The sequence below is a fragment of the Cyprinodon variegatus genome, unplaced genomic scaffold, assembly GCF_000732505.1.
Source record: "Cyprinodon variegatus isolate N-32 unplaced genomic scaffold, C_variegatus-1.0 Scaffold172, whole genome shotgun sequence".
Classification (NCBI taxonomy): Eukaryota; Metazoa; Chordata; class Actinopteri; order Cyprinodontiformes; family Cyprinodontidae; genus Cyprinodon; species Cyprinodon variegatus.
In genome coordinates this window covers 392,243-403,987 of record NW_015150625.1, presented here as the reverse complement: position 1 = coordinate 403,987, position 11,745 = coordinate 392,243, and the positions used below count along the sequence as shown (strand labels likewise).

At 36.3% G+C, this 11,745-nt stretch overlaps 1 protein-coding gene across 1 annotated transcript in view; it reads left to right on the top strand.

Moving 5' to 3' along the window:
* LOC107087067 (receptor-type tyrosine-protein phosphatase zeta-like) overlaps positions 1-11,745 on the top strand; it is an 81,031-nt gene that overhangs the window by 30,938 nt on the left and 38,348 nt on the right. Inside the window, exon 2 of the mRNA XM_015378421.1 lies at positions 1,250-1,318. Coding sequence (XP_015233907.1) covers positions 1,250-1,318 — 69 coding nt within the window. The remainder of the gene's footprint in view (positions 1-1,249; positions 1,319-11,745) is intronic.

The window sequence follows — 11,745 nt, the reverse complement described above, 5'->3', positions numbered from 1 at the left end:
ATTATCTTCATTTCAGTTTTCTTGATGCTGATAAATCAATCTGAAATAGTTGGATCTGTTAAGCTATGGTTCTGTTAACTTTCAGCATGAATCAGAGTTTAGTTTCCGAAAGACAAAATATGTTCCTCTGATCAAACAATCTTGGCTCAGAAGGAATATAAAATGATCAACTGGTTTATTTTCTAATTAAAAATCTATTCAGTTCAACCGGATTCACTGTAATCTAAAGAGCCCGATCCTGATGCTCAGCTGTAGCGACCTGAATGACCATAAACCATAAAAACAAAGATTATACTGGCCTGCAAAATAAATGCTGTCAGATGCAGTGCTAACACTGTAACCATAGGATTACTTCGACTGTAGCTGCGCCACATGTTGTGGTTGGGATGTTACTGTAGCTGACCTAAATCTTTACTCCCAACAAGCTTTCATCTTCTCTGAGAGAAAGCTAAGAGGAACATGTATTGTTTCTGTATTCCTCTTTTCTGCCTTCAGTTCCATTAAAAATAGCAGGAATTCATATTTTTAATACCCAAACCCAAAGATGTGGCCCTGCTAATCACTTATAGCATATATGGTCGACCTATATACAATTATCTGCATTAATGCTGCACAATCCTGCTGTAAAAAACCCAAAGACATCATGCTCCCATTTCTGGATACCATTCCAGATGTCTTAATCTGCAATATTTTTATCACAGCGACAAAATGCATCACTTGCCTCCAATATGTGAGACTGCCTGCAAAATCCCATATTGGGGGATGATATTAGGTTGTTTTTTCCCAGTATGTTAGGCATCCCCGCTGTCCTGCAGGTTTAAGAGTTTTCCCTGCTTTAGCACAGCTGATTATGATGATTGCAGTGGAGCACAACCCTTTTAATCAGCTTTCAATTAAAATCAGCTGTGCTGGAGCAAGAAAACCTCTAAAACCTGCAGGACAGCGGCCCTCGAGGACCGACTTTGGAGATGCCTGCAGGCACTGAAACAGGCTAAACGTTCGGCATACCTACAAATTATTATTATTTTTTTTTTCTTTTCAAAATATTTGTAGATACATAATAAAGTAAAATGTTTTTTATGAGATCAAACGTTGTATCAGAGTGTGGAAAAGCACTGGGTGATTGATCCAGCGATTCATTCCAGTACATGCTGATAAATCTACACCACACGCATTTAGCTGTATTTACTAGAAATAATTTATTTAAATTAATTAAAAATTATGATATTTTTGTTTGATTTCTTTACAGTTCTGGCAGTGGAACCGGTGGCCCAAGGCGTGGAGCAGATCCCTGAAGATATGAACTGGTCCTACTCAGGTCTGTTCTTTTCTGATGGTTTCTTCATTTGTAATCCTAGATTATTCTTTATGGGAGTGAAACACTAAAGCAGTTGGACTGCAGTGTGGATATCTGATGAATTGCAGGTATTATTCAGTCGGTAAACGTTGATCTGCCTCGGACCATATGGGTCCATAAGTTTAGATTACTCAGCAGGGAGCCCCTGTGGCGTTAAGCTACGATCAGACAGAAACAAAGAGTGGACGCAGACGGGCAGTAATGAGCCCTCAGGGGGAGATTAGAGTTTTACTGAGACCTGCAGGCCATAGCTGAACTAAAACACCAGCTATTAGGGTTATTAACCTTCACCTCTAAGGATCATGTTAGCACTAACATGCTAAACTGTATCATGATTTCAAAGGATCTCACATGAACTATTAAATCATAATGGCAAACCAGTTCATTTATATTTACTCCTTTAGATTAGTCACACTGAGTCACAATGAGAAGTGAGTTAAAAGCAAAACACCTCTATAGACTTTTAAAGGAAATCTATACCTGCTGGGTAATATTTTTTTGCATTTTTAACTCAAAATACAACAAAATTAAATAAAGAAATAACAGTAACTATTATGTATTAAAGTGTAGAATTAAATATATTTGCTTTTTTTCCCCACTAAAATATTTTTAGGAATTAACTGCAGTAATCTGTGCACAAATCTATGGAGATATTTCTGTGTTTTGAAGTAAATTCATGAAAGAAAACGATATGAAAGAGGAAAATAAAATAAATATATAAAAAACATTCACAACGGTAGCAAAAACTTATTTGAGTCTGAAAGGTATAGTTGAGAATGTTCTTTTTGCGGGTGGTTTCTCCTAATTGTCAACTTAAGACCGTCCTATGCACTCGTTCCCATTTTCACTAACCGGTGGTGAGTCTGTCCTAGTGGAAAACAATGCAAATCTTCTTTTGGAAAGTAAGCTTGTATGAGCGATACAAACAGCAACTTTTAAACAGAGCGTGCACGAGGAGAAATGGGCTCGTGCACGCTCTCACATGCGTTTAATAGGCATTCACTGATCACTGAGCAGGTACAGGGTGGTGCATGCGCTTTTTTTTGTTTTTTAAAGTGGCGAGAAATAAGAGATAAAATATGAAATCTTTCTCAAAAGTAGTTTTTTTTTTTTTTTACTTTTTCTCTCGAATATTTTTTTTTCTGCATTCAGAGTGAAAACATTTCATCTCAAACATAATTTCTTTCTCAAAACTTTTTTTCTTCTCTAAATATTTGGTCTTGAATCAGGATTTTTATCCTGAATTAAAAAATGTTTTGTGTATGTGTTTATGCTCCTATTGGTCAGTCGCAAGAGAACTGACAGCTGAGTGAGTCAACTCAGAAATAAAAGGGAAAAATACAGCTTCATTCATACCCATAACAGATACGGAAAACATTTTAAGAAAATAAATTTACTTAACTAAGCTGGAGCATTTTTACAAGTTTTGAAATAGGTCAAGAAAGGGCCCCCAAGTTTCTTTAAATTTACCAGTTGAGTTTTGAACAGAGCATCTAATTCGTTCCAGTTTCAGGCACGACATTAGGTCATGTAGCCACTGCTTGTGAGTTGGAGGAGCTGCACCTTTCCTCCTGGTGAGAACTGTACGTCTCGCTAACAATGAGCAAAATGCCAGTGCCTGTCATTTAGAGGGCATTAAAGGCGACCCCTCACCACTGAACCCACAAAGAGCCAGAAGGGGACCAAGTGTTAGCACCACTCCAGCCAACCTGGACATCATACAGGAAACGTCTGTCCAGAACTGACCCAGAGCGGGGAAGGACCAGTACATATGAACCAATGTAGCTACAGCAATTTTACATTAATCGCAGTAATCTGACCAAAATCTGACCAAATTGGCTGAATATATCAAGAGCAAAAGGCAAAGAAGTTGATTGTTTGGAAATAAAAAGTAGAAGACACTATTTGAATACAGATACAGAAAAATTTAGAAAGAAATCTCTCCCATTCATCACCTTAACTATGTTTTGCATTGAAGATCATGTTAGTTCTAACTAATTCATTTGGTTTTATAAAGAAAAGTTCTGTGTCTACATCTTGAAGTTTTTTCTCTCCGGTTTGTTTCCCGAGAAGAGATCTCTAGGTAAAAACTCTTTAAATAACACCTCATAATGTATATTAAATAACCATGAGGCAGGCAGGTATTGATAGTGTTTAACAGACTCGCACATCATAATCCAAGCAGTTAACAGAAATGTTATGTTCATTGAAACCATCATTCATAAACAACCAAAAGTACAAACATTAATAAGTTGTGACTTTGCTTAAATAACTGCAAAAGGTCCAGATTTTTATTAATGTTGTATTCAGTATTAATCACACCTTTTAACCTGTTAAACACCTGTTAATGTGGTCACACCCCAGAGAAATATGTCGGTTCATTTCCCATATTTACCATATTCATTATTTTTGTTTTAACCAAATCACATCAGCCTCAAATAATAATTTTCAGTCAAGGAAATATAATTCTGTTTACTGTCCAATCATGTGCATATTTTCATAACGGATCAAAAGCCTGTTCCTTTTGTGAAAACAAGTCAATTAGAGTAAAGTTTAATGGTCTTTAAGCCAAATTATTGACCCAACCTTGGCTTCTAAGGCAGTGCATCAATGCTTCTTCAATCTATTACTGCAAATCTACGTGAAAAAGCATCTCATACTCATCGCCTTGTCATAGCTTCGCAATCAATTTGTCTGCCACCTTCACCTTGTTTGTCAAATTCTAATGGGTTTTTTGTGCGATACAGAGCTGAATAATGAATAACCTGTCAGCAGCAGAAGTGAAGCGGATATGCACTCTCCTCTTTGGGTCCTGAAGTTCATCAACACAACCGAGATCCTCTCAGTGGTGGTTCATTGAGATTCACTGTACAGTAACTGTAGCCGTAGCTATGAGTGTGTGTGTGTGTGTACGCAAGCTTGTTTTTGTGTCCTGCTCTCTTTCTCGCCTTATGCTGTGCTCTGAGCCGAGAGTAAAAGCATTAACATTTGAAAGAAGCCCACTTCATTGTGAGGCACAGCGCACAGCGATTCTAGCTGGGTCAGAAGTAGGGGGGAATGAGGGGAGATGAATGAAAGAAAGACGGCCAGCGGACTGAGAGACGAGGCATTGGAGAACTTTTAAGACAGGATACATCCAAATCCCTATAGGCCTTTAGAATGAACTGGCCTCTAACAAACCATGGTTGTTTGTTTGGATTTACTGCAACAGGTTGAAATGACTACATATATCTCACTTCAACTGAAAACAGAATTTCTACCTACGCTGCAAATATAAACAAAAACACATTTTCCTTATTATTTTGTGTTTTTTTTTTCTTAAACTTGTTTTTATTTTTACATAATCGAATTAAAAAAGCTTTTAGCAATTATTTGATCAATAATGACACTGATATTGATGTCTACTTGTGGAACATTAGAAGTTAGCCAGTATATTTGGAAGTTAATTGTGGACTTTTTGGTTTATTCTTATCAGGGATGTGTGAGATATTTATCAATATCGGTATCGGCCGATGTTAACATATCTGTATTGCTCCAATAATTAAAACTGAAGCAGTATTAAAAACTGATTGTCATGATCCCAGCGCTGATGACTGGATTGGTTATTCATTCCATGCATGTGTCCAACTCTGTCCAGTTTCTAATCACTGCTCCTCTGATCCACCTGCTCTTGACTCTATTTAAGGTGCTTGCATCCAGTTATCAGGGCCAGATTATTCTCGTTCTCTCGTGCCAGTGGTGAGATGGTTTTTAGCGTACCTTAGTGGTTCTGATTTTCTGATCCTGACCTGTTCTGCCTCTTAACCACTGAGCTTGCCTGTTCCCATCTGAATGGTTTGCCTGAAGTGTCTTTTGACTATTGGACCTCTGAGCTTGCCTGTTTTGACCTGTTTGCCTGACCTGGCTTTGGACTCCTGCTTGTTCTCGGTTCTCCAGGGCTGCAGCGTGTGGGACACTCTGGGCAGTGCCTGCCGCATCTTGTTGGCAGCCCACCAGCTGGATCCTACCTCATTCTCAGGACATGGGCTGAACTATTAAACCAGGGTTTCCTGTGATAGGTGACATTCACACTGCAGGCCTTGATGCTCAATTCCGATTTTTTTTGCAAACTCAGATTTTTTTTTTTTTTTTATGTAGCTGTTCATTTTTCCAAATATATGCGACTTGTATGTGATCTCCTGTGTGAACTGCATTCATACAACGCAAGTGTCCCGCATGCGCAGTAGAAGACGCAATGACATCACAGGCCAGCATGTTCTTTTTTTTCGGAAGTAAACATGGATGTTAGCGCCAGCGCGCAGCTAGTGGTCTTTTCCAACCATAAAAACAACATCTTTTCAATATGGTTAAACATAAATACTGCTCTCCGCGTTATCATCTCCCATGGTTTTTGTTTTTCTTGCCGCTTCTGCGAGGCAAGACGCATAATAATGACCTTTGTCTGGTATTAATGGCGTTCAGGTCTGTTGAATCCGACCTGGCCGTTCAGACACAGGTCGCATTTGAAAAGATCAGATTCGCATCGGATTCAGGACCACATAGCCAAGTGGCCTGGGTCCCATTAGAAAAAATCAGATCTGTGTTGACTGCCATGAAAAGATCAGATCCAGGTTTTGAATTTGGGTCACTTCAGGCTGCAGTGTGAACGCCCTAACCGCAGTAGACGCCCTAACCGCCGCTACTCAGATCATCCGTGTTTTTAATTTAATTTGAAGTTATCCCATTGTCTGTCTTGCCTCGAATACTGTGTCCTCTGTTCTGAGTCATTACACCACTATTCTGCAGAGGATTGTTTGGTCATGTGACGGTGATTGTGGTTAGTGTTCAATAGACTACTAAGAAAATATAGTGAGTTAATCTACAAGCTGTTTCACATTAAATCAAACTTCACTACACCATATCAACCCACCAGAGAAATCTAGCAAGATAAGCTACAGTATAATGACAAAAGTAACTTAACTGCATGATTTATTTTAACCAGTGCCCATTTTCTACTACTGTCATCAAGACAAATATTATCTATTTAAATCGACCACAATTTTGTTTTGCAAAAAGAAAATACCTGCACAACTAAAACTCTTTGGCTTCCAACTTTTCCTGCCTGAATTCTTTTCATACACTGATCCTAATCCTCACCTAAACTCAATTAACACCTTAGTCCTAAACCTAATACCTAACACCAGTTGTACCCATGGGGGCCAGGCATTGGTCCCCACTGGAGCAGTCAGTTTCCATGATGTTATGAATTATGAAAAGGAATTAAATACGCACACTTTGCTACACACTGTTGCTTCCAAAGCACATGTTTTCGGCTAGTACTCTCTTGGCTGTTGATGTTTAGTGGCTGAGTTGTGGTGAATAGCTTAACTGATCGTTTTAACTTCTGCAAATACCTCAATGTAGCGGCATGCGTGGCCTTAAAGTTGTGTTAGTCAACAGTAAGTCAAATTTTCTTCAAATAAGTATATTTTTCTTAAATTGAGCAGGTAAGTGAGACACTTTGCCGATGGAATAAGATAATTTACATTCAAAATAAAAAAAAACAACTGTTTTTTCTTATTTCAAGTGCGAAGTATCTAATTATCTCATTTTAAGGGAAAACAGACTAACTCCACTGGCAAATAATTAACACATAAATAACAAGCATTTTCAGGATATTTAAAACTGCTCATAAAAAAAAACCTATAACACTGTTTAAATGCCTGGGTTGACTTAAGATTGTAACCACTTGAAAACCTGCAATAAAAAAGCCCCGTAATGTTTTAGAAAACTGTATGTCTCATGCATATAAACTGTTTTTAACCAAAGATTTGCAGAGACATATGAGGATCATCTCTAAAGGGGAGAAGGTGTAGATACAGTATAACCAAAGCTTTTTTTATGGTAGAAACTCATCTCTTATTAAGTAAGCCATAGCATGCCCAAAAAAACCTCTGTAATCTTGTAAAACATGCTTTTACCTTAATTTTCAACATGCTTTTTGTGCAAAACAAAAATCCCTCCACCTCTTGTTCTGCATTTCCATCATTATTAATCTGTGCCTTGCCTCCCAGGGGGTCCATGGGATCCTTCTGCCTGGAAGACAACCCTCAGGGCCCCATCTGCCATGTATGTTTGTGCGCATCTCATTGTTGTGTGGGATTTCGCTTCCCCATGTCCTGGAGTTTTAAGTGAAATTAATTGCGAAGTTCCCCAAGGAATACCCTAGAGTTATCATTATGTGGCTAATCAAACAATTTTATTTTCTTTAGTTAAATTGTGTTTTTTCTTCAATATTAAACTCCCTTTTGTTCACAGCTACATTTTTTATAGGATTAACATGAATTGGAGGATCAGATCAAGGCCTTGCTATGTAACATAACTGTTTTAGCCACTATAAAAGGAAAGACGGACGTTAGAATCAAATCCCAATTTCTTAATCAGTACTTGCAAAACTTCTTGTCATTTGTCTTTACCTGTTTTTTTTTTTTGTTTTTTTTGTTGCTGTTTTTTTTTTTTTTTTTTTTTTGGTGTCCTTAAGTCTTCCCTCATCTTCCCACTAAAGCACAGCCGGGGGACATGCAGGCTTCAGTTGTGCTTTGTCTTTAGAGCACACACCCACCCACACACCTTCAGATTTTAATTTTGCATAACTCCCACCCCCGTGTGCTTATGCACTATGTATTCCTTCACATCTGAAGTGATTTGAAAGAGGTGGACTCTGACAGACGTGAAGATGATTTATGTGCTTTTTTTTTCTTCTTCTTAGTCCACAGTCTTCAAAGTAGGAAATAAATTGGCTATGTTACTGTAAGTTGATTCTATCCGAAATATATTCTGAAACTATGGATCCAGTTTTTGATGGGTAAGGCTTTAGATTTATGTGCCTTTTGAATGGATTGACCCCCTTAAATCCCTAAAATCATGACTTCTATATGAAGTTTCAGGTATTTTATACCTGCAAGAAAATTGAACACATAAATACTTCATAAAACTTTTCCACCTTTTGCCACATTGTGCTTTAGAGATTAAAATGGCATTCCACAGATGTGAGAAACTCACATATTAGTATTATTTATAATTTATTAAGGCCTTAGTTGTTACCATGTGGCCAATAGGCCAGTAGTATGAGTTTCTTTCTGATAATAGTTTCAACCTTAAATTTCTATTCCAAAGTGAAAGTCTGAAGAGAATCAAGACATTCCTATTTCCTTTTTTTTTATTTAAATAAGAAATACTAATCAAAATAGCTGTTCCTGTTTTTTTATTTTTTTTTATTTTTTATGCTCAAGTTCTTTACAGTTGGTGTAGAATCTATAGCAGCTGGTTCTACGTATCACTATATAAGGTTGTTTCTAAAAGTTACAAGGTTCTTTAAAATTACTCTTAAAATTATACAAAATTGTACTGATATTAGAAAATGTAATTTATATGTTTGATTACTTAAGTACTTTTAAAGTATGTACTTTTGAATACTATAATATAACTTAATAATTTAACTTGAGTAGATGTTTGACCGAGTAACTTTTAGTTGTAGTTGAGTAAGATTTGACTTTGAGTATCAATACTTTTACTGAAGTACTACTATTGAGTACTTCGCCCACCACAGGGGATGATTTGCCTGTCTAGCCTTGTTACCGAGCAAGGCAGATGACACAGCTCTACAACAATGTTACCAGGTGACTGTGAACCCATTTAAGCGTTAAAAATTAACGAATAGATGTGCCAAAATCTCTTTAACTGAATCCAAAAAATCTTACTATGTATTTGTATTTTGCGGAGATCTAACTTTAAAACTTGTATTCTCACATATAAAACATATGATGTCACATGTATGTATAAGATGACAAGAAGTAAATACTATATATAATAAAATTAATGGTTTGTAACACATTTAGACACATATGCATTGTTTTTAGTATTTAACTGTATAGTTTTCATCCTCACTTTTGCAAAAATGAGACACCGAGGAACCCAATGCAAACCTATTACTTTTAAATATTTATTTCAGTATTTATTTTAAATGTCTTTATGTAGAGCAAAGCGTAACTAAGGTCAAATCCGAATAAGCAGAATAAATGGTGTTCTGATTGATCTGCTGAGCAGCTCTAGCTCTGATTAGATTTTTTTTTTTTGGCCTCTAAGATCTCTTGAGAAGAACACAGGGCCTCTTTTCCTTTCAGGAACTGCGAGCGGTTTGATTGATAGATGAGGTGGCTGCTGAGGTGTGTGACAGCTTGTCTTTGTGTTGGATCATCTGAATGAATCGCATGTCTGGGTTTCTGTGTGTGAAGCATCTATTATCCCTGATAGATTCAGCTCTTATCTTGGAGATTTTCTTCAGTAGACTCCCTTTTCTGTGACACTGTGTCACAACATGGCAGTCTGGAATTTTACAAGCATTTACCAGCACTGGTCAGTTAAGGACAAAGCTCTTAAAACTCAACATAAAATGTTGAACTTTAAAGAAAGTGGAAGATAAATTTGATTAGCTGTTTATAACGAAACTTCACAAAAAAATAAGCCACATTTAGAGGTAACTCAATTTTTATCCACTTTTACATTAATCTTGTTTTTACCTAAAGCAGCATGTGAGTGGAGTTTAAGAAACATGGTGGAGTGCAGAGCGGTTTTCAATTCAAAAGCTTCAATTAAAATGTTGGGTTATTCTATATATATATAAATTTGAAAAATAACATTTATTTGATTTAAATGTGATTTTTTTTTCTGCAATTATTAAATAGGAAATGCTCCGTTCTGATCCTCTGATGAGGGGATGATGCTACATTGACATTTGGTTAGATTTAGCATGAGCTGTTTGAGGCATTAAGAGGAAAACTGAAGAGGCTTTTATTTCAAAATAAGGCTTTTTCTACTGTTCCTACAGTGATTTGTTGTACATTTACATACTTGAAAGGTTTACATTTAATGAACAAAGACCAAAAAATCTGGAATTTTTACCAGTGAACAGGACAATCTAAAAAAAATGTAGTGGCTCACTAGAACTTGGACAGTTACTGAATACCTGCCAATTAATCCGATAGGAACTGGTGACTTTTTAGAATTGGAAATGATTTTATTGTCATGCTGTGGGATGAGCTGTAACTGGCTGAAGGTGTATGACGGGCTTCAATCTTGAATGAGTGGGCAAACTTTCCACAGACCAATTTCAAAGACCTGTAGATGCCAGGAAGCCAATTTACCGAGTTTATCACAGCCAGAGGGGTTCAGACCAGTTGTTTGGAGGGAGAGTGTAAAAAACTAGAACACACAACCTCATGTGTTTCTGCTTAATTAATAAAAATAATTTGACTTCCGTTTAAAAAAGTATAATGCTAGAAATAAATTTTACAAAACCGAGAATCTTCTCTTATCTTAAGGAGGACCCTGCCCCAAGTTAAACCTTAGTCGATTAAAATCTAAGATCATATATCTGTGATCAATGAATTATTGAAATAATCCTCAACTAATTTAGTCAACAGTTAATTGTTACCTGGAGTATATAGACTGTAAAACATGCCTTTAGCTGATAGAGCAACCCATTTAGAGGAGTAATTACATCAAAATTGTAAAAAAATATATATTTGGAAAAAAACGATTTCATCTGCGCTATCCAGAACTCCTAAAGTGGAAACGATTTAGTTCCTCCTGGTTTAATTTTGTAATAAATCTTTAAGGAACATTTTGCTATCCAATTAAAATTATATATATAAAATATAATCAATAGATTAAGCGATTTGCTAAATAATTGTTGCAACCCTTAATTAAAGCCTTTATTCAATGCAGTTATGGGGAATCTAATAGAAATTTTCAAACAAAAGTCAAGTCATGGCAAAAAATTAACATTTTTAAATAAACGTTTTAGCTTCCTGTCATAAAGCTCATAATGCTGCTTTACAAATAAGTCATTATGACTGACTTATTGTAGCAGGTTCTGCTTTTCATTGGCTCTTATTGTAACTTTATTTTACTAGAGCAGCTTAGTAAACTCAAAGAAGCTGTTTCAACAGGCAAAATAGTTTGTGGGAATGTGGGGTGGGGGCCTCCTTCCCCAATACAGGAAGGGTAAATTTGGGAAAAATAAAAAAATAAAGGAGTGTATTGAACTTAAATATGAAGCCTATGATTGTCCCTCTACAAGGCCCTGCAACAAGTGAGTAATTTGCCCTATGGGGTGAATCTTCTTCCATTATTGTTGGAAACAAATAACACATTTTGTACATGGAAACCTTAAAAAAAGGGGGATTCCCGAAATGAAACTGTAATATTACCTAAAAAAAACATTTTTGAGAGTATTTTTTTTGTTGTTGCCATTTTCTAAGATTTTATTTTTTATAAAAAATCCAATTTCTCTGATATAGACTGAATGTTTTAAATTGCATTTTCTTCAAATTTTCTTTTAAAGATCA